This window comes from Danio rerio, chromosome 3 (assembly GCF_049306965.1).
Source record: "Danio rerio strain Tuebingen ecotype United States chromosome 3, GRCz12tu, whole genome shotgun sequence".
NCBI classification, from domain to species: Eukaryota; Metazoa; Chordata; class Actinopteri; order Cypriniformes; family Danionidae; genus Danio; species Danio rerio.
Genome location: NC_133178.1, coordinates 61,276,173 through 61,300,216, shown reverse-complemented (window position 1 = coordinate 61,300,216; position 24,044 = coordinate 61,276,173). Strand labels below are relative to the sequence as shown.

Genomic DNA, 24,044 nt, shown 5'->3' with positions numbered 1-24,044 from the left:
CTCAGTCAGTGCGAAGTCTTGTTCAGCCCCGGCCAGCATTACTGAGCGTTATATCCAGCCTGATCTCTTGTGTACGACTCCAGCCTGTCTCTTACTCTGCTTCGCCTTCTGCCTGCCCTCGACCCACGCCTGATACACGGACTCTGATTCTCGCTGCCTGCCTTTGACCCAAGCCTGATACACGGACTCTGATTCACGCCCACTGCTCTCTACTCATGCCTGGTAACTCACTCTGTGTCTGTTCACCGTCATTCTTGATACCATTACTACTACTGTGGATGTGTGTGTGCACCCAGGTGCATATTGTGTGTTTGAGTGAAGTTGTGATTAATAAATACATAATGGATCCCTCCGTGTCAGTCTCCTCGTTACACTAGGCTGGTTGGCTGGTTTTAGCTGGTCGACCAGGCTGGTTTTAGAGGGGTTTTGGCCATTTCCAGGCTGGTCTTAGCTGGTCAGGCTGGGAGATGACCAGCTAAAACTAGCTTGACCAGCCTAGCCAGGCTGGGAGCCCAGCCAAAACCAGCTTTGTCCAGCTTAAACCAGGCTGGTCAAGCTGGTTTTAGCTGGTCAGTTTCCAGCCTGACCAGCTAAGACCAGGCTGGAAATGGCTGGAAACCAGCCTGGAAATGGCCAAAACCCCTCTAAAACCAGCCTGATCGACCAGCTAAAACCAACCAACCAGCCTAGGCTGGTTTAAGCTGGATTTTTCTGCAGGGATGTACATCAGTATTCACAGCCTTTGGAGTGTAGCTCTAAACTGAGCTCAGGTACATTCTGTTTCCACTGATCATTCTTGAGATGTTTCAGCAGCTTAATTGGAGTTCTCCTGTGGTAAATTCAGTTGATTGGACATGATTTGTAAAGGCATACAGCTGTCTATATAAGGTCCCAGGGTTAACAGTGCATGTCAAAGCACAAACCAAGTATCAAGAAAAAGGAATTGTCTGTAGACCTCCGAGACAGGTTTGTCTCGAGGCACAAGGCTGGGGAAGGTTACAGAAAAATGTCTGCTGCTCTGGAATTACCAATGAGCACAGTGGCCTCCATCATCTGTAAGTGGAAGACTCTACAGGGCCTTAGTAAGGGAGATAATCAATAACCCGTCGGTCACTCTGTCTGAGCTCCAGCATTCTTCTGAGTAGAGGAATAGAACTTTACAGAAGGACAACCATCTGTGCAGCAATCCACCAATCAGGCCTGTATGGTAGAGTGGCCAGACGGAAGCCACTCCCTGTCTGGAATTTGCCAAAAGGCATCTGAAGGACTCTCAGACCATAAGAAACTAAAATCTCTGGTCTGATGAGACTAAAATTGAACTCTTTAGAGTTAATGCCAGGCATTACGTTTTGTTACCGCTCATCACCAGGCTAATAACATCGCTACAGTGAAGCATGGTGGTGGCAAGATCTTGCTGTGGGGATGTTTTTCAGCAGCAGGAACTTGAAGAATAGTCAGGATAGAGGGAAAGATGAATTCAGCAATGTACAGAGACATCCTCAATAAAAAAAAAACCTGCTTCAGATTGCTCTTGACTGGGGCGACAGTTCATCTTCCAGCAGGAAAATGACCCAAAGCAAACCACCAACATATCAATGGAGTGGCTTCACAACAACTTGGTTAATGTCCTTGAGTGGCCCAGCCAGAGCCCAGACCTAAATCGTATTGAACATCTCTGGAGAGATCTGAAAATGGCTGTACACCGTTGCTTCCCTATCAACCAGCCTGAGAGGTACTGCAAAGAGGAATGGGACAAATTTCCCAAAGTCTGGAGTGCCAAACTTGGGGCATCTTATTCAAAAAGACTTTAGGCTGTAATTGCTGCCAAAGGTGCATCAACAAAGTATTGAGCAAAGGCTGTGAATACTGATGTACATGTGATTTTTCAGGTTAACAAGTGGATAGTGTTTTGTCCCATAACAGCTCTGAAAGTGTAAGTGGATGAGCGCAAGAGCATTAAATGTAAAGCGTCTTCAAGCGGGCAGGACATGTAAGATACAAGAGAGCATTTAATTGGTCAAGATTTGATGAGAAACTGAAGTATGAGGTGATGGAAAAACGTTGATTCATTCAGACGAAAGTGACAAACTACAAGGTTTACATGTTTATATATATATATATATATATATATATATATATATATATATATATATATATATATATATATATATATATATATATATGTTTAGATCTTCTAAACATGAATTTTGTCATTTTTCTTTTTTACCAAATTAGCTTACTAGCTTATCAAGACAAACATACTGATGCTAACATCTAAAAAACATTCTTTTAATTTCTCCGGACCTTTAAGTACTGGCATCAGGACAAAGACCAAAGAAATGGGTGGTTAGAAACGAGTTATTAAAAGCATTATGATTATTATGTAATCACTTGCAAACTAAAAGAATTACAATTTCACAGCAGGGCTAAAAATTTTGACTTCAACTGTGTGTATTTACAGATTCATACCTCACTTAAAAAGGCTTCAAACAGACAGCAGTTCCCATGTAATATTCATAATTATAAATTTTATAAACCCAGATGTATGCACAAATTAATTGTAAGAATGAGTGTCAACGTGACGACCTCATCTCCTGGCCTGCGCTGACCCAAGTGCTAAACGACAGGAATCTGTCACATTCCTGGCAATGAAATAGATTAGGGGAGAATTCGCAGCGCTCCAATTACATCCACGGCCTGTTGAATCCCCCCGGCTGCTGCAGGAAAACCATGCCATTCACATCAACGATTGGCAGACACAGGACGAGTTTATCGACAGGAACACACACACTAGTGTATGTACACAGATTTCAGATATTGTCTATAAGCCTGATTCATGCACATTTCTTTTTTCAGTTACAAGGAGATACAGTAGGAAGACACAGCCAAGCAGTCTGCTCTGCCAAATGCATGTAATGCAATTCAGACGCAGTACTGATTAGGGAAGATAAAGCGTGACTGGACTTCCTCACTGAGGTCAGATGAGTTCTCCCGCTTCCTGTTTATGGTTTGAGGAGTCGTCTGCTGGGTTTTGCTGATATTGGAGGCTTATCTGCTGTGTGTGTGTGTGAGAATTACAAGACAGAGGAACAGGAGTTACTCACTTTACTTTTTTCTGGGGTTCAGTAAGGGCTCCTGAGCCAAGACCTGGCACTGATTTCCGTTTGCGTGGCCTACCAGGCCCTCGACGTGCGGGACTTCGAGGAGTCTCCTCTTTCCTAAAGAAAACATTGTTAGCTTTTGCTGAACATGATTCAATGTGAACTGTCAACTAATTTCAGCTCCACTGAGTGCAATTACAAGCCCTGCTGAAAAATCCAGCTTAAACCAGCCTAGGCTGGTTGGCTGGTTTTAGCTAGTTGACCAGCCTGGTTTTAAAGGGGTTTTGGCCATTTTCAGGCTGGTTTCCAGCCATTTCCAACCTTGGTCTTAGCTGGTCAGGCTGGAAAAATGACCAGCCAAATCCAGCTAAAACCAGCTTGACCAGCCTGGTTTAAGCTGGATATAGCTGGTTTTGGCTAAACTCCCAGCTTGGCTAGGCTGGTCAAGCTGGTTTTATCTGGTCATCTCCCAGCCTGACCAGCTACGACCAGGCTGGAAATGGCTGGAAACCAGCCTGGAAGTGGCCAAAACCCCTCTAAAACCAGGCTGGTCGACCAGCTATAACCAGCCAACCAGCCTAGGCTGGTTTAAGCTGGATTTTTCAGCAGGGAGAATAAACACCATTATTCAAAGGTATTTATAACATGGAATCTTACTTAAAGTTCACTTTAAAGAGTCAAACTATTTAATAAGGATGTGACGGTGGATCGTTTTTAAGGGTCTTACTGGTGATCATGCTTCCTCTGAAGCTTGGCAAGCTCTTTCTGCTTCTCTTTGTAACGTTGTTGCAGCTCTGCTAGCCTCACACGCATCTCCAACTCTTGTCCATCCATACTGTCCATGGTACCTTTCACTGGACATACCTAGAGCAACCAAATCAAACAAACCTTCTCTTAAGTTGCCCTTTGGTTGCTTCAGTTTTAGAGGGAGCTCTGGACATACTTTTAGTTGTAGTCCTTCTGTTTTGTTATCGAGTTTTGTTTGTGTAATTTAAATTTGAAACAACGATGACTAAAGGAATGTGATACAAGTCGAATGCACATTTGACAACACATTATAAACGTCATGAAGAAAATGTTGTTACCGGTTCATGGCGAGGTGTCCAGCTGCATTTTCTACGTAAGTTGAGAGTCCTTCGAGCAGGATACTGCTTCTCATCTGTGGTGACGCTCTCCTGCGAGCCCAATTCAAGGGCACGTGCTGCTGCCAAAGTAGCAAGGCTCTGAAGGTCAAAAATCCATTGATCTTCTTCTGTTGACGAGGAGAACGAAATGCAACAAGAATACATTATATCTCTCATATTGTGTAATCTACCATGTGAAACAGGATGTTGATGAATTAACTGATAGCCTTGAAAGCAGGAAACAGATATTGCATCGAGAACCAATTTGAAGGGCTAATTTGTCTTGTTTTTTTTTAATTATCAGATTGTTCTTCAGATGCACATTGCTCTACAGGATATCACATGATCAAGATTTTTGTTTTATTTTCAATCAGATAGCACTTTATAGCTCAAGACAAGGAAGTAGGTCTTTTAGTTAAAGGAATTACTCAACCACTACCCATTGTCTAAAATAAAAACTATAAAGTGAGGAAATATTCTAGAGTAGATGTGTAGTTCTTGTAGCTTTTTACAAAAAACAAACAAACAAAGAACTGGCACTTGAAGCAAAACCAGTGTCTTGGAGGAATAAGGAAAATCTCATTGCAAACTTTTCCTATAAAGTACCTTGAGTTTTACTGCAACTTTGGTGGTACCGTTGCAGTTCCAGATCAGCAAGTTCACTCAGCAACTCCATGCCGTGATATGTGGAGTTCAGTGGACCACAAGACTTTTGGGATTGGTAGGAGGAGGGTGGAGAGGGAGGAGGACAGTCACCACAGAAGGCTGCAGCAATCAGAAGCTCCAAACTCCAGTAGCTTGATGTGAGACTCTGGGAACAGGTATTCGATGTTGATGGTGCAACCATTGTACAGTTTGACCCTTGATCTTCCTCAACAATCACTGCATCCTCTTCTTGGGTTGTGGGTGAACAATCAGAGGCACATGGTTTTTGTGTTAATGGAGGTTCCAGATCATTTACCGTTTCAATGCCTTCAGTCTCTTGAGGAGGTATATCTTTTTCCACTCTTTCTTCAAAGCTAGCAATTGGTTCTTCTTCATGGATGACTTCCTCGGAAGATAGAGTAGGTGACTGTCCTACTTCACAATCTTGAACTTCATCAGGCACACAAATGATCTCTGCATGCTCCTTTTCCTGATTAGCCTCTACAGGCTCACAGCATCCCATGGCCATGACTGTCTCCACATCTTCCCCTTGCACAAACACACCCTCGTGTTGTTCCTCTACCAGGCTCGTGGCATCAACTTCCATTGTTGGCGCTTGTGGCTCTTGGAGTGGCCTCACCATTGCATGACATTCTAGGCCCTCTCCCAAACTGGAAAGAGTTGGAGAAGTGTGTTCAACAGCTTCAGACCGAACAGGCTGCAGATCAGCAGGCTCGGTCAGCTGTACGTCTTGAGTCATGGGACCATTCCTGTATCCCATGTTGATTTCTGGATAGGTATATCCAGGTGGCAAATCTGTGAGCACAAACAAAGCTCAGTGGTTTCAATAACACACAAAACTCTGAAATAAAACACTTACTTTTTTTCTTTGAAACCTTTCTAAGGGTGACATATTTAATAATATTTGCACCAGAAGTCTGAACGAAAACACATTTGAATCGACTTGGCAGCGACACTATGCCTTGATCTTATTTTGACTTCAAAAAGTGCTGCTGTTAATGGGGTAATTCTGAGGTAAAACAGGGCTCTTTTTCTAACACTGCTACATCCTCTGTAACAGTTAGTGAGGTGTTGATGATGATAAAGAGAGTGTAGGCCGGGGGGACGGGGGGAGTCTGGACAAGATGTTTCTCCATCATTACTGATGTGCTGGCATTGGGGAGCTGAGCTGGCAGCCATTTTCTGCATCTATCAGCAGCTTAGTCAATCGTGCTCTTGCCTATATAGCCTCCCACACAGAGCCACAGAATCTAAAAAAAGCCCTGATTGTTTCTGCATGAGGGGCTCAGCATGAATAGCAAACAACATGTGGCTCATGTTTCTGTGACTTGAAACAGGCACCTTAACACAAACCTAGGGTGAACAACCCAAACTCTAGACATGACAACAAGACAGGCAACGCTAATACACTGCATTTTAAACAGCCTACTACTGATATGTAAAGAGGAATAGCTGCTTACCAGGCTCCATGGATTGAGGATAGTCCTGTGGTGGCTGCCCTTCCACCCTCTTTTCCTGGGACTCCACAGATTTGAGTCGCTGTGATGGGGATGGGCTGATGGCTGGTGAGCAGGGTGTCACAGCGACTGGACTTGGGGCAGGGCAGGGTGTAGAGGGTGTACTTTTAGGGTGAGGCCGCATACAAGGGGACTGGCAGCAGGGTGACAAGTGGGCAGTGGAGCCCCTCGCAGGTGAGGAGACACGGCTGGATGGGCCATAGCCATAGCACTTAGGGGGTTTGGGGGTCCTGGGATCAGACAGGATGTCTTCTAGCTCCATGCTCTGCTCTTCTGATTTCTTTTGCACCTTGAAAATAGACAGAATTAGAAAGAAATCCATAAAGACCATTCGGCCCTCCTAATAAGATCTGGACAGTTTGACTAATTTAAGGAAATAGATACATATTTTTTAATATTCATGCTGGTCATGCAGGCTACGCAATTGCAATCTCCCAGCCCTGTTTTGCTGAACCATGTTTTGATTTAGACCCTAATGGAGCAGATCGATTGATTTTGGCCTGCAATTAAATTTAATCACGTTCATTGAAGACTGCATTTGGTTGTGTATGTCTAGAACTGTAACTGGGTCTTGCAAGAAATTCTTTGTAAATGGATTTTTTGGGGGGGTGGGGGGTGGGGGGGTGGATTTACTCTCTGCACACAATGAAACAGTTTTAGTCCGCAAAGAAGAATGCAACCTCACTAATTAACAGGTGTCAAGCATTAGATCATTTGAAAGCCCTGCTACACGGTGCTAAATGATCTAATGTACATGTTTGTATGTACCTGGCTATGGTCAGCTGTGTCTCTCTGCTGTAGCTCTGTATTGTTTGCCGCTCTGTGCGTTTGAGGTGGTGGTGTGTGATGGCTGGGGTGTTGCTGATGCTGCAGCTGCTGGTGTTGCTGCAGAGCATAAAGCTCCTGTTGCCGTAGAAACTGTGAGCGAGGATACACGGAAGGATGCTGCATGTGGGAGTGTGCCCCGCGGGCCCTGTAGACTGGGGGCCACAGACCAGGCTGCTCCATCACATCTATAAAGAGAAAGCGATATGTTAAATGCCATGTTAAAAAACAAATGTTAATAGATGTGTCTCACATTGAGAGCATGGCTTCTACCCAAACTACTTACACAAAGACAAATCATATACGTGAAATACCCCTCCAAATTTCATATAAACACAGCCTCCACCACAAGTATTATCCTTAGTTAAATCTATTAATACTGTGGTTCTCAACAGTGAAAAAAGTCAAGAGTACAAAATTGAAACCTAAACTGAAACTGTATAATACGATTTTAAATAAAACTAATTACAATTACAGACTGATTATTAATCATGGTCATCAGACAAGGGTTTAGGGGTTCAAATTTTGTTCCACAGAATAAAGAAGTTTGACTCTGCCTTGTATATCTCCTCATTGATGTATTTAATTTAAATAAATTGTAAACTTTGAGCAAGTTGAGCAAAACTACAATTATGGCATGTGATGGTACATGTGTGAAAAATATCAATTAACTAGCGCAGGGGTGGCCAACCCTGTTCCTGGAGAGCCACCTTCCTGCAGATTTCAGTTGCTACCCATAACAAACATTCTGCAGGATGGTGGCTCTCCAGGAACAGGGTTGGCCACCCCTGAACTAGCACTTTCACTAGCACTTTCAAGATTGATTGATAATAAAGCGTATTTGGCATGCTGTCCCGGGAGAGAGCCCTGAGCTCAGAATATCCTTGAGCCCGGGGCTCCCTCCTGTTTGAACGACAAGAGACTTTGAGCTCAAGCAGGTCTTGAGAACTCCCCTGCTGAGATAAATTTGACTGAGTTGCCTTAGGATGCTATTTTAAAGTAGTCAATTTGCTTATGGTGTATGTCTTTAGACGGTGAGAGGAAATCGGAAAACCCGGGGAAAACCCACGTGAACACGGGGAGAACATACAAACTACGCACAGAAACACTGACCGTCTCTGAGAGGGCCGAACCAGCAGCCTTCTTGCTGTGAGGCAACAGTACTAACCACTGGGCCACCGTGGCGCCCTATCAGAGAAGGGGAGGAGTAGGGGTGGAAGGGGGGATTCTTCAAGATAAAGAGGACTGGAGTAGGGAGCTCTGGTAATTTATAGTGTGCCAGTATTCATCTGATTGGTGCAATATATGGAGCTGATGAGGTACTAGCTGTGTTCAATCATAAGCATGTGATCGTCTCGAAATTAATTTCTAAATAATCCACACTTTGCTCTCCCCAATCACCACTTTCTCACACTTACTGCCTTCCTCCCTCATTTTTTCCAACCTAAGTCCAACCTAAATGTTCAGTTCAAAAATAATGCATACTTTTAATAATAATCATTTTAAGATGAGAGTGAAAATAACAAAGGCAGTTCCCATCAGAATAAACATTAGCTTGAAGAGTTTGGCATTTGACAAGCTATATTCCCTCCCGAGAAAATTCCAATCTCTGATAACCACAGTGGGCCCATGATACAGCATGTAGTCAAGTTGACTTCTTTGTTCCCATGTCATGGATAAGCTCCTAATGTTCTCCTAATGTTCCCAGAAAGCCAGTTGACATATCTTCAGCCTTAGCTTCTGCAAGTCTGATGTGTTTTTCTACTCTTGCCATTTCACATAGCATCATTAACTTGCATGTTCAGTCTAAGCTCTCATACACTACCCCCTGTGCCTTGACACATCTCGGACCTTTGCTCTGGAACATTAACCCAGCTTAACTAATGTTTCCCGGGGGAAGGATTTTGTGGATGCACTTCCCCTTATAGCCGGAATTCCTGTGAAACACAGAAGGAAGTATTCCTTCGAAGTCATGGAGATAATTAAATTTCACAGCCTGTTTGTGAGCTGAGGGATGTGCAGACTTATGAGGCTCGGAGGTATTCTTGTTTCAATGTTTTTTAGAGCACATATGGCAATGGCTTAAAGGGGGGTGATGACAGCATCCCAACCCAGACCATGTGGGGGTGGAGCAGGTGGTTGACAGGAAACAGTTTTTTTCATTACTCTTGCATGTTTTCTTCTTCATCTTAACATTTTCATTCAAACATTTCATTTTAAAATGAAAGCACAATAGTGTAAACAGTACCTCATTCCCTGGGACATGTACACACATGAAGAGTAGTCCACTAAATTTCAAACAATTATGAAAACTATAGTGATGTAAATCAAATCAGGTTTTAGAAGTGTCCACACTACACCCACATAGCAAAATATCTCTGGCCCAGCTCTAGCTCACACAATCAGCTTTTGCTTGGCCCACATGACGCAGTGAATTACGGTATATGACTGGACCAAGTCTGGCTTCCAGACAAGGGCCAAACATGGACCATATCTGGGCCAAGTCTCAGCCAAGTTAAAAAAAACACATTTTTTGAGCTGTTGACAGTCGTATATGTGTCCCACACTGCTAAAAACACTATTAGGACACATATATGTCTCTAAAAAGTGAAAATTGGTTGTTTTTGCGTTATTTTGAGCAAATTCGTACTTCCGGTTTGAAACTAATTTTTGAAGCTGCGTCACGGCCATGAGATAATAGCGTGTATTCCAGCGTGCAGACTGGACGTCTGTGCCAGAGTGTGTCTTATTACGTCTTACAGTGTGATGCATTCATTCATGAGTATGGCTTGGTTCAAACTAATCAGCGCACTCCATTATGAATGTGCTGCAACTTCATTAATATGCATGCTAGCTTTCTTAGACTGTACCTGAAACAGTGTTCAGACGGCAGAGAGACAACACACGTCGTGTTGCCAAAAATTGTAGGAAAAGAGTAAGAATTGGTTGGAGATACGGGTCGCCAGTGTTGCTTTTATAATGTGAAGGTTTTGTTTTCATTTTCTCTCTATGTGAGCACTGCTAGACTCACGCGTGGATCTGTAGACGCGACGCGCAGCAGAAATGCGTTCGTTTTGAACATTTTTTACTCAAGAGCATTTCTCATCTATGGTAAGATCCAGATTTGCTGCTCGTCTCCTTTAAAAAAGACGCAGCTTCAGCATGTGGTGATTGTCCTCTCTACAGATTCGGTAAGTGTATGCGATCAGCGCCCTTTCTTTGTTCATTCAGATGGCAAAGTTACAGTTGGTATGGTCAGCTGTACTCTTTCAGTGTTTAAAGACAGTCAAAATGATTTATAAGTTACTTAGTTTACAGTACGTTAATATTTCTACAATATTGAAAGGTCCGCTGTAAATGCTGCTCTCTGACTGTAAACACGTGAACACTAAGCAAACTTTTGCAGACCGTCGTGTTGAATTTTCGCCGCATTTTGTGACAGGATAGTCCACACACACACGGCTTTCTGACCTCCTGAGTGTATCTGAGTTACAGAGAACGCTATGCTTTTTTCTCTTATACGACATCTGTCTCCCCTGCGTGTGTGTTTGTTTGTTTGTACTTGGTCAGAAGCACGTGCCCAAATGGCAACTCCCATTTTTATTCAAACCCTGCCCATTTTTATTCAAACCCCGCCCATTTCTCCTCCCCCGACACTCCCACCCAAACAAAGCTAGACACACCCACTTTCCTGACTTTTTCCAACCTAGAGGTGTGAAAACATCCTGCTGAAACGGGGGGTTTCATGGCCCTTTAATAACCCATAACTGAGCCTGAACTGGGGCAGATATGTTGATGTATCACGACTGCAATGAAATTGATAAACCCATGAATCATTGCACTTTAGGCACGCTATAGGCGTGCTTTTTCTCAAAGCGACCTGATTGGTAGAACTTTTCTTCTTTGTTTGAAAATAATAAAAATGTATTTTAAATGTTGGACAAGATAGGCCAAACTTACATGGCCCACATATCAATTATTAACATCTGGGCCAAATACTACATTTAACATCTGACCCTAAGTATTGTGTGCCGCCTTAAAGACGGCGCCACCTCTGCCAAACCAGGGCCACGTTTGGCCCACATGCTGTATGCCAGTGCAGGACGAACCCCTGCTGTGCCAGATATATGCCAAATCTGTGCCAGAATCCTTTGCTACCTGGGTGGCAAGCATAAGTAATTTAGTCTGCACTCAGTTTTATTGAAACATTGAATATAACCTTGAATTCTGAGTGGAATCACTTTACTAAAGAATACTTTTTCTGGCAATGTAAAATCTTCAGGTAGAAACCCATGAGAGTACCAGTGTGCCTTACAAAAAAGAGTGCTAAATCTGAGAAATGGGTCGTGTGTAGCAGGTCAAATAAATCGAGAATATGGATAGAAGGAAACAAAAATGACAAAAAGAACAAAACAGCATGGTATACCAAGGTGTGTAGATGGATGAGTGGCAGGCTCACTGGGCAGCACTACCAGTTGGGTGGAAGGGTCCTGAGGCAGGGGAAGAACTGGCTGGAGAGGGGCAGGCATAGCTGCAGAAAACCCAGGGGGGAGATTCTGATGCAGGGCTGTGTGGCCAATACCTATAGAAGAATAATTTTAGGATACACTATTTTAAAAACATATCCACGACAGATGTATTGATTAATAAATGAGCTCCAGAGCAAAATTCAATTAAAAATAAACACTACTAACCATACGAGTGACCCGTCATCCAGAGGGAGGGACTTCCTGTGCGTGGCATCCAGTGGTGGTGAGCAGAGTGTGAATGTGAAGCCGGGTCTCCTAATTGGCCAGACTGCATTGAAGTGCCACCTGGCACCATGATATGAGAGGTGAGGTCACCATGGCAACTATTAGATGGATGAATGTGTGCAAATTCCACTCTTTCCTTGTTATCCCTGCAAAGCCAGATTTGAGACAGGCGAAAGGTGAGGTGTTGGAAAAAGTGAGAAATAAATGTGTAAGGCAATATATATTCACCTGATGTACGCGTCTCGTTCTCTTTCTATACACCGGTGGCCCATGTGCTCTATACTTGTCCTTTTCCTTTCCTCCTCTCCTGGTAAATCGGAAGGATACATGGAGCGTGGAGTGCCTGCAAAATAGTTAACAAGTTTACATCACAGATTTTCCCTCATCTGCAGCTCTTACTATCTTTGGCACTCTGCATGTACACAGCTGCTGAGTAGCTTTTTTTTTCTATCATAAGTATCGTGAGTTTCAGGAGTAAAGGAGAAAAGCTGTCTCCACTTTGGGTCTTGGCAAGTATTGCTATTTATTTTTCATCAGTGAAGTCTTTCAAAGGTCATGAAAAAAGGTTCTGTCTCCCTGCCCACTGTTTGTTTAGGAGGGATTTAAGAGGTCAAAGGTCAAGTTTACCTTTCATGGTGGAGTGCACCCGCCCCTGTCGGCTGCTGGGATGACTGCCTGATGCTTGGCATGGAGGATCTCTCTGTCTTGCCACAGCAACCGCAATCCCTACTGGAGGCTGTCGAACCTCCCCCTCTAGATGTTGGGCCTCTCCCATCTCTCGGCCCCGTCCCCCACAATCACCTCGCTCATTTTCATGGCTTTGGCCTTTCCTGGAAGGTAGGGTCTGCTTGCCTCCCTGAAGAGAGCAGCTGGTGCCATTTGGCCCGGTTTTGAGACTCCCAAGTCCTCCAAATGGGCTTTTCTGTGACAGGGGGAGAGACTGCTGGTTGCTGTACTTCAGAAGGTTCTTCATGGCACTATTCTCTCCCTGTGAGCCTGAGACCTCCTGCTGGTTTTGAGGAGGAGCTGGATGAAGGGGTGGAGGAGGGGGACCCATTCCTGCTGTTTGGTGCTGCTGCTGTGTGGGCGGTCTGTTATTGGCAGCTCCACTGTTTGGTTCCATATAAGCTTTGTGCTGATTTTCTTCAGAGTGGATGTGATGAGGTTGCATGGCCCAAGGTGGCACTGATGGCTGCTGATGTGGGTGATGCTGTGCATTGTTGTTGTAGCCATAAGGAGACATTTCCATCTTCTGCTTCATCTCCTGGTTACCATTAGCCTGCGCCATGTCTGTACCTGGGGTGTCCGGGCCCGCCCTGCTGTGCTGTTGGTGACGAATACGGGCAACTTTCTGTCCATCTCGCTGCATTGAGCAGCTTCCATGTCCTCCTCCACCTGCGTGCTGAGCCATGGTTTTCCCAGCCAAAGGTGAGGGAATGGTTGGGGGTCCGGAGTGTGAGCAATCCCTGTAAGGTTGGGAATTAGTGGTGGTTTGGTTTGGTAAAGGATGTACAGCCTTTGTCTCTTGACTTAGTGTAGATCTGAAAATGTCTGTTTCCATGCTGTTGATGCAATCAGCACTGCGGGAGCGCACAGACTGGTGTTGCTGGGGATGGCTCTGCTGCTGCTGTTGCTGTTGTTGCTGTATGTGGTGGTGGTGGTTGTGGTTATGCATCCAGTCAGGGGCCTTTTCGGCTTTTCTATATGGATGTTGCTGCTGAGTCGGAGGCTGCTGTTGTTGTTTTCTAGGCCAGTTACCATGATGTCCCCCATTGCCATTTTTTTCCATGGTCTTGTCCTTCACACTGTTCCCTCCACCCTCAACCCCCTGGCACTCTGAGTTGCCCATCTGGAAGGGGCCTCTGGTTTTCTCCCCAAGGTGGTTGACAGATGGAACGAATGTGGCTCCGTTCGCTTTGGGGTCTCTGCATCCACCACTACTGATCCCTTTATCATGTACTGAAGTATTTCCCATAGGGGCTGGCGGTGGAGGGCAGAAAAAGTCAGGGTGATGGTGCGAGTGCCGGTTGTGATGTGGGTGATGGGGGTGGCCTGGGTGAAGCTGCAGACAGTGAAATCCACCAGGATGCCCCCCTCCAGCAGCTGAGGCCATGGGCAGAGGAGGAGGTACTGAGTAGGTCAGAGAATGCTGCAGTGTCTGACCTCGCTCCAGACAGTCTGTTGAATGCTGTTCACTGATCCGCATCTCCCCACTTATCGCTTCTTTACCACAGCGACCGTTAGCGCCACTGCCCACATGTCTGTTCTGAACATTATTGGACCCTACATTACCTCTGCCCACCCCATCGACACCATAAGTAGTCATAGAGACCTTTGGCCCAGTCCCATGTTCTCCATTTATCACCTTGCCGTTGAGCAGACAGGCACTAAGAGGTTTTCCCATATTCTGTTGATGCTCCTTGTACTCCATGGGTTTGTGTCCCCTGCTAGTCATCTCCTCCATGGTGACAGGGTGTTGTTGGTGGAGCTGGGATTGATGGGAGTGATGATGTAGTTGGTGGTGATGGCGTTCTTTAGAATCATGTTTGTTACTAGGTCTGTCTTTATCTTTTGCAACTGAAGCCACCCCTCTCTCTAAGTTAGGCTCTTTAAGGCCCTTGTGTAAGTTCACTCCACTTCCTGCATCTCTGTCCCTGCTACATGAGCCCTGGGGTTGTCCTGATCCTGCCCTTGACATAGGCTGGATGTTGTGATTGGCTGAAATGAGTGGGGGCTGGGACGGAAGGCTTCTTAAATAGAAGTTCTCTGTGAAGCAGATCAGATATTGCTGTTATTCATTTAAAATAGCACTAGCCTAAGCATTTCTTGGGATTCGACGATGTTGGCACTATCATAATTGGAAACTAAAAAAGGACTAGAGCTGCATTTAAAGTATGCAACTTGAAAAGTAATAGAAATTATGGTCAAAAATTGACATTTTACTCACCTTTTTGTGTATCGTAAAAGCGATGCTGTCCATAGAGGACTCCACTGTTGGCATGATGATCCAAATGGCTTATGGGAAGAAAGGTGTGGGCTAGACTCCCTGAGAAGTGAGGATACCCTGGGACTGCTGTGGAAAAAATAAATAAATAAATGTGAGCACACCAGTGGAGACACCCAAAGGGAGTTAAATGTACAAAGAATTATAGACATAGCAAAACAAGTGGGAGAGAGAGAGAGAGAGAGAGAGAGAGAGAGAGAGAGAGAGAGAGAGAGAGAGAGAGAGAGAGAGAGAGAGAGTAATAAATGAAAGGACAGCTCTGATAACAAGACAATCACTGAGCCACATTTCTTTTGGCCGCAAGCGTTTTGGTCCAGATCTAATCCCCCTATTCCAATGCAGCTGGCGTTTCATATTCACCAATAACCACAGGCTTTGGATGTCATATTTGCCATTCCTATTTGGGTTTGCAATGCAAACAAGAAGACAAGTTCAGTCTTGGGGGCCGAAATAATGAATGAATTTTGTCTCCTGAACATATGGCTCTCACTGTGGTAATCTTCCATTGCTGAGGTAAGAGATCCCTGCTGAAAAATCCAGCTTAAACCAGCCTAGGCTGGTTGGCTGGTTTTAGCTGGTTGACCAGCCTGGTTTTAGAGGGGTTTTGGCCATTTCCAGGCTGGTTTCCAGCCATTTCCAGCCTGGTCTTAGAAAATGACCAGCCAAATCCAACTAAAACCAGCTTGACCAGCCTGGTTTAAGCTGGATATAGCTGGTTTTGGCTGGACTCCCAGCTTGGCTAGGCTGGTCAAGCTGGTTTTAGCTGGTCAACTCCCAGCCTGACCAGCTCAGACCAGGCTGGAAATGGCTGAAAACCAGCCTGGAAGAGGCCAAAACCCCTCTAAAACCAGTCTGGTCGACCAGCTAAAACCAGCCAACCAGCCTAGGCTGGTTTAAGCTGAATTTTTCAGCAGGAAATAGTAAAAAGTCACAACATAGTAAAGTCATTAAGGAAAGGGTCCAAAGATTATCACCTTCAATTTATTTCAGCTGTCTGGACTGACAACTGCCACAAACACAAAAATTTAATGGCTTAATTCACAACTAGAGTGCTCTGACTGGTTGTATTATAGCACTTAGTGAAATGATACCCACATTACATTTTTGAGAAACAGTTAACCTTCTGAAACCCGGCCCTTGATTCCATATTATTACGCAAACTGACATGCTTGCAAAAACCAGTTACTCTACTCTTATTGTTCTCATTGTAAGTCATTGTTTTAGTGCCTTAACACATCATAGAAATTTAAATGAACATGTATTCGCTAAATGAGCAATATCACACGAGTAGCAGAGGGATATGGCTGTATATCGGCACTGGTGGGAGGCGTGCGATGTTAGTGCCCCCACCAGTGCTGATATACAGTCATATCGCACTGCTACTCGTGTAATATTGCGTTTATACAACAGTTTGATGGCATAATTGTGTATATAAAAACATAATCAAACATGGAGAGTCTCAAAAACCCTTTTGTATGTGGAACTACTTTCTTCCGCATTGGCTTCAAATCATAAGCTGACAGTTAAACAGTTGAGCGTGCATCTTTTAAACTTTAGATCTGTAGTGTCTGCTTTTTGCTGGCTGTATGTGGGCGGAGTAATACACAAAGGGTAAAGAGGCTGTAGGAGTTCTGATATTGCAGAATATCACACGGCTATCAGTCAATCAGATTTGAGAAACAGACAGAACTGTTGTATAAATTGTTATATATATTATTAGCTTGATGTGCATCAACATGTAGCACCGAGGTGCTCCCGGCAACCCAAGTTCCATTCTAAAGTTCGATCCTTCCCCTCGCTCTGCTCCCCACAATTTCCTTTCAATACACTCCACTGTCCTATCAATTTAAGGTTAAAACCCCCCAAATGATAATTATAATAAAATGTAGAATGACATGATTAAACAATGAGAGAAATTCTGCATGAGCTATACCCATAATGCAGCTCAGACAAAAGAATAATACCCCTATAATCATTCATAAGGAGACTCGGTTTTCCTCAGACACCAAGAGCAAGGTGATAATTGCGAGCTCCTACTTTATTATCACTATTATTATCTGTCAGCCTTAATAAGCACCCAGGTTTTCATTTACGCCAATTGATTTAAAAATGAAAAAAAAATATGGCTCCTTTTGAAAAAGACGATTCGTCTATGGGTTATGCAAAATCTGATGCAAGCTTGCTTTATGCAAATCAGTCTGTTTCTCTGGTGTCTTTGTGTTTTCATGCGTGACACTTGGCAGCGTAATCCCGTTTCACAGTGACGTCTGTCTGCGCCCGATAGTGGCTGGTTGCTCGGCGCTAAGCAGAGGCCTCTCAGGGCAGGTGAGTGGGCACCGCTGGGCATTGCACAGCACATTTAGCTGTTAATCCGGCCAGGACAAGGGAAGGTGCTGTGCCAGCCGACTAGATGAGGCAGGTTTTTACTGCTTAGTGCTGACAATAATGCTGCTAACACACTGTTGCATTCACAGAGACGGCACCTGCCTGAAAGTGACTGACACCAGCTCACTCAGCACACGCAGAACTGTTATTGTCTGAACTAGATGCTGCCGCAGCTCACTGCAAAATATTCATAGGAAAAAACTGTGCTTTTCTACAAATCAGCAAAAAACGGTAAAGGCTTACTGAAGATTATACCAGGATCTTAAAATGATATCTGTAACTTTCGTAGGGTTTTGCAATAGAATGTATGTGTTTCACCATTTTAGATCATGACATTAAGGGTATATTTACACAACCCCATTTTCAGCACAAACAAAACAAAAAACTAAAAACATTTTATCAATTTTGCCTATTTATTTACATTACAATACTCTTTTGGCCTGAATTATAAAGAAAAAAAAAACAGGTTAAAAATTTGTTAAACAGGTTACAAACATGTTCTTGCACTTACTATAGTATTTACAATGAAATTTATTTACTGAATGTATTTACTGCTGAAAAATCCAGCTTAAACCAGCCTAGGCTGGTTGGCTGGTTTTAGCTGGTCGACCAGGCTGGTTTTAGAGGGGTTTTGGTCCAGGCTGGTTTCCAGCCATTTCCAGCCTGGTCTTAGCTGGTCAGGCTGAAAAATGACCAGCCAAATCCAGCTAAAACCAGCTTGACCAGCCTGGTTTAAGCTGGATATAGCTGGTTTTGGCTGGACTCCCAGCTTGGCTAGGCTGGTCAAGCTGGTTTTAGCTGGTCATCTCCCAGCCTGACCAGCTAAGACCAGGCTGGAAATGGCTGGAAACCAGCCTGGAAGTGGCCAAAACCCCTCTAAAACCAGCCTGGTTGACCAGCTAAAACCAGCCAACCAGCTTAGGCTGGTTTAAGCTAGATTTTTTTAGCAGGGACATGTAACTAACCCTAAACTTTATAACCCTAACCATTTAGTAAGCACATGTACATATTACAAAGTTGTTAAATCAATAGTTACACCGTAGCAAAGACACCTTAAAATAAAGATTTTAAAAACATTACCATTCCTGTTTGTGTAAACTACAAAAATGTGAATTCATGAAAGTGGTGTCTAATAAATGTTCAGTCCATTGGATGAGTGGAATAATGAATTCATATAATGAAAGTTTATTTGGTCACAAATATAATTTAATGTACAATTCCCTTCTACTAACAAACCAACAACTAAGACTTTTAGCTCAATAAACGACTAATTAGCTGAATATGAATAGTTAGGAAGGTAGGGATTAGATAATGAGTAGGATTAGGAATGTACGATCATGTTTTATAAGTTCTAATCAGTTCTATCTTAATAATAGGCAGGTAATACGTAGGGCTGGACAATTAATCGAATCTGAAATTCACAACCTATGACCGAAGTGATTTCCCAATGTCGGCTTTTATAATATGTAATCTTATTAATACTTCTCCTAAAAGTGCATTACAGCTTGAGGAAAAATAAGCAAATGAGTTTCCCCGACATTATGGTGAGAAAATGTTATTTTTTTAAATGAATCTTGTCACAAGATGACTTCAAACTTAAATCAAAGCAAAATTTCCTTAAGAATTGAAGTATTCATTAAATGACAATACATTTGTTTCCTTCAATTATTTTAATATCATAAAAATAGAAATGTGCTCTTTCTTGGTGGACATTTATTGTGCTGTTTGGTTCCGTAGTCCATCTTAGGGATGGGACACATGGCTGTTGGGCTTCGTGGGTCAGCATCAGCTAGTTGGTTTGGTGTATTCCATACGTCGCCTCTCGTTGGGTTAACATTGGATTGCAGTGGCCCGATTCAGCATGTAGAATCGGCCTTGGGCCGTCGGCTGGTTATTAAACAACAAATCAGAGCGGGAGTGTGATATAGTGAAGTGACGTAGCAAGTAAACAAATTAAGTCAAGAAGGAACACAAAGAGGCCAGCCGTAATTTCACTATATCTGTCAAATTTTAGCAAACGACATGAATTATTAATCATATTTGTAGAAGCGAATCTCTCTGTCGTGAGTGACAATCACTGTGATAATCGAAAAATGCTGCTTTGTTTACGATTTGCACATGTGTGGCCGATAGTTTCTGTTCCCATTGTGAAAGAGAAAACAGACTATTGTCCCCCAACAGTGTGTTTGTCCCACGCAGGCGCAGAATGTTCACTATTTCAGCCAGCTGCCCTCTGTTTGGTGTGTTCAAGGGCAGCTTTTTGGTCCAGATGAGACCAAACGTGAGCCAACGCGAGGTGACGGCACAGTTGGGTTTTATCAGCGCTAGTTGTTTGCAACCAGTCCTTGATTATTTTAACAGTTAAGTTTGTGATGTTTGTGATTATATCTATCCAAATTTGCTGTGTCAATTTTATTTAAAATTCAATTCAAGCATTGAATAATTTCGAAAAATTGTATAAGTCCTAGACAACACAAGTGTACTAATGCAGACAAACTCTTTGAAGTGAGCTGGAACTACTGAAAAATTTGAATGTTGCACGATTTGCACATTCCTGCTAATCCGATCTCTCAATCTTCCCGTTCACGTGGACAGCCAACCGTTGTCCCAGTGTCTGCTCATGATAGTGTTTCAGTAAACAGCCCAGAGTAAATTGTATAAGGAGACACAGAGGGGGGAAAGATAAAGCTGCCTGTCGAGACCACAAATTGAGAAGAAGTGACAGAGCAACACAGAATGGTAGAGGGTGGAGAGGAAAGACAGGGGAGGATGGGTGGAGGTGAATGGTGCTCATCAGGACTGCTAATTGAAAGGAAGTGATGGAGCCTGGAAGCGGAAGAGGGGGAGGAGAGGATAACATACATTCTACAGACAGGATTGGATTGAGAGAGATGAAACAAGTGATCTGTGAGAAGTATAAAGAGGCAGAAGCCCTTTTTCCAGCACCAGGGTGCCTGCGCTGGTATCCAATCTGTGACTGTTTCACTATGGGAAAACAATCAGCATAGCTACACTAAAAATGTAATGTGCTGATCAAATGACAGATCTCATAGTTTCCAGTCTTGCAGTATTTATATGAATGATGTGGTGAATTGACTGCTATACATCAGGGCTGCCTAAACTCAGTCCTGGAAGGCCGGTGTCCTGCTGAGTTAAGGACTGTTTCTCAAAATGCGTTCCTCACCGGTCTTGCGTCCTCGTGTTCTCGTGCAACTTCATCATCAGCTTCCAAAGTTCAGTTCCAATACTCAAGACCGCAAGTACGGAGGACGCATGAAACTTCCCGGATGTGTTCTTGATATCGAGGACGCACTGATGCAGACTTGAGCAGCGAACTCGCTCTGGATGTCCCAGAAGTCATTGCGACTGGAGGTGGGAAGCGCAGCATTTTATTTAGACTTATTATTAAAGTTCAGAGATATCACTTATTTACCTCAGGAGTTTCCCTAAATGAAACGGTGACAGTAAACATTACCATGAACATCTTAATAAAGAAATAAACAAATTAAGGGTGTTTGTTTGCTGAAATTCAAATTAAAATCTGTTTTATTTATATTGTGCAGAGTATATTTATAATGTTTTTATGCAAAGTGTATATTTTGAAGAGGGGGGAAACAATAAATCGTTGTATGAGTGCTGTAATGTTTAATTAATTTACTATTTAAAACGCGTGAAGGTCACATGACCATCAGGAAGATGTCCTCGCGGTCTCCTGAGTTCGTTCTTCCGAGGACACCTGGCAAGACCGCTCTCCACAAGAACGCAAGTCCGTTCTCTGTGTTCTTGGAATTGAGAAACAGCCTATCTCTAACTTGCTACAGGAAGTTTCTAGTATATAGAGTAAGAGCTTGATTAGCTGGTTCAGGTGTGTTTGATCAGGGTTGGAGCTAAACTCTCCAGGACACTGGTCCTTCAAGACTGAGTTTGGACACCCCTGCTATACATTAAAGGGGACCAATCTTGCAAAATCAACTTTGGACAGAAATGTGTAGGAACAGTGTGTACACATCCATATTACAGTGGTACAAACACATCAAGTATTTTTAGTCATTACAATTCCTAAATTAAACCAGGATCCAATTCCCAGTGATTATGAGGCTAATTGCATTGTGACATAGCAGTGCGGTTTTCCTCGCCCTCTGATATAGATTGACAGGTGTGTATTATCATGTCTCAGTATTAGCACATAGTATTATGTTTACAGGGCAGCTGTCACCGACTCGGTCCCAGTCATTCCCCTCGCTGGCTAGCAGAGGCCATCATCACCGGACTTTTAAGCATTACGTCATCCACTTAAACTGATAAGCACACACACCTGGTACTCATCCCGCTAACGACCCACGCTCACAGATATAAGCCGCACACACACTCCAGTCCATTGCGAAGTCTTGTTCTGCCCTGTCTGACATTTCTGAGCGTTATCTCCTGGCCTGATTCCCCGCGTATAACCTGGACTGTTACTGAACTTGTGTTGTCTTCTGCCTGCCCTGAACCTTGCTAATTATCTTGACTCTGAACCACGCCGCCTGCCCTGAACCTCGCCTCGCAAAATTAGAGCCCCTTAAAATTCTTTTCAAGCACCAACTCCAGTGTAATTCCATAATAAGTAAATGGGGAGTAGAATGGTTTGAAAAGAAAGCAGAGTATGGCAGCCTCTGGCAGAGTTAAAGCTAAAGTCATTTGGACGTAGACCAGCTGGCAGACCTGTTGGGCCTTTCCAGTGTTTTCTTAATTTCAGTTTACCTTCTTGCAAAAGAGATGCAAAACAGTAGGTGTTTAGAACTAAAGTGATCAGAATGTATGCTCGGACTTAATAAGGACTGTTACAGCATTATGTAGTCATGCATCAGGATAGTAATACAGTTGCAGTGTAATCCTTTGAGAGTCTAGAACACAGGTGTCAAACTCAGTTCCAAAAGGGCCGCAGCCCTGCACAGTTTAGTTCCAACTCTAATTAAACACACCTGATCAAACTAATTGAGTCCTTCAGGCTTGTTTGAAACCTACAGGTAATTGTGTTGGAGCAGGGTTGGAACTAAACTGCAGGGCTTCGGCCCTTCAGGAATTGAGTTTGACACCCCTGGTCTAGAACAAAAGAAACCCATGGAAAAGATGCTGTTGTTTTTCTATTTTCTATTTTAATTAATGAAATGCTTGGGGCGACACGTTGGATTAGAGGTTAGCACTGTCGAAGGTCGCTGGATTGAGTCCGGGCTGGGCCAATTGGCATTTCTGTGTGGAGTTTGCATGTTCTCCCCATGTTGGCTAGGATTACTTCCTGGTGCTCTGGTTTCCCCCACAGTCCAAAGACATGCAATATAGGTGAATTAGGTAAACAAGCTTGGCCTTAGTGTATGAGTGAACGTGATAGTGAATGGGTGTTTCCCAGTACTGGGTTGCAGCTGAAAGGGAATCTGCTGCATAAAACGTGCTGGAATAGTTGGCGATTTATTCCGTATGGCGAACTCAAAAAGAGACTAAGCCGAAGAAAAATTAATTGTTATTGTTATTATATGTGTTATTGTTTTCTTATATTTCCAAGAATTATAAAATCAGCTGTCACATATGTTCTAGAGAGACTCCAGACTTAAAAACTTGCATAGACATTTTCAATATACAGATCTCAATATACGAATATACAAATCTTCTGACTTCTATTTTGGGGGTAATGTTGGAAGAAATGGATCTAACCACTAATCAACCACAAATTGTTTCCTTTTCCTCATTATTGGCAAGATGCCTGATTATTTTTAGCTGGAAAAAGGCAAAACCAAGTCTCACAAACACGAAACAATGTCATATCTTAAAACTGAAGTGTATAATCTGAGGCTTTCCTCTAATGTTTAATACAGTCTACCAACCCTTTCTATCTCACAGCGGATTCTCATTGGTTAATGTATCATGACTGAATTTAAAGTCATAATGAAAAAGAAGATGAGAACCAGATTGTAAAAACAAACACAAATCAGAAATATGCCATGTTAATCATTTAAGTGTCATAATAAAATATTCACAAAGGGAATGAAGAATTTTAGGATCTCTCAAAGCGGGAGAGACTGTCCCACAGGGTGCAGAAGATTTGGGTAATTGTGCATCTCGTTTTTGCTTTTTTTTATGCAAACTGAAGAAAAGACAATTTGCAATTATCTTAAAGAGGAGCGAGCTGAATGATGCTGATGGCAATCCAGGATTCAATCACTTTCACACTGCGTTCTGCACAATTAAACTGCAATACAGATAATAGCTTGCCATTCCGCTCATAATCAGCCTTATTACTTAGTAACGCAAGCATTATCATCAGTCCTATTAAAATTGTCCAGCTTCTTTGTGAAAATGATCAATTTTCCATTGGACAGAGGAACAGACCACAAACCATCACATCTCTGGGTTTTTTGTCAATTCGTGGCCTGGCAGGTAGTGTGTTATTTATGGACAAATTCTGGGTGGTCATGACAATCATCTACAAGTCCTATCCCCAGACGGAACACCCACGAACCATCTGATGTATATTTACCATTTCTGATTTCATGAAATCTAAATCTGATTGTCATTTTCTGAAGTAAGGTTGATGCACAGGTTTGACAGGTTTTATCTAGTTAATAGTGATGTTATATAATTTATATAGTGCTTTTCTGGACACTCAAATTGCTTTACACTTTGGGGGGACT

The 24,044-nt window shown here is 43.2% G+C and overlaps 1 protein-coding gene across 1 annotated transcript in view; it reads right to left on the bottom strand.

The window, feature by feature from the left end:
* Positions 1–24,044, bottom strand: part of bahcc1a (BAH domain and coiled-coil containing 1a) — a 153,125-nt gene that overhangs the window by 41,250 nt on the left and 87,831 nt on the right. Inside the window, exons 4-14 of the mRNA XM_001338177.10 lie at positions 14,935–15,060; positions 12,615–14,753; positions 12,216–12,330; positions 11,928–12,133; positions 11,660–11,815; positions 7,177–7,421; positions 6,352–6,697; positions 4,832–5,686; positions 4,187–4,353; positions 3,829–3,965; positions 3,105–3,218 (exon numbers count right to left, since the gene is read on the bottom strand). Of these exons, the coding sequence (XP_001338213.6) occupies positions 3,105–3,218; positions 3,829–3,965; positions 4,187–4,353; positions 4,832–5,686; positions 6,352–6,697; positions 7,177–7,421; positions 11,660–11,815; positions 11,928–12,133; positions 12,216–12,330; positions 12,615–14,753; positions 14,935–15,060 (4,606 nt within the window). The remainder of the gene's footprint in view (positions 1–3,104; positions 3,219–3,828; positions 3,966–4,186; positions 4,354–4,831; positions 5,687–6,351; positions 6,698–7,176; positions 7,422–11,659; positions 11,816–11,927; positions 12,134–12,215; positions 12,331–12,614; positions 14,754–14,934; positions 15,061–24,044) is intronic.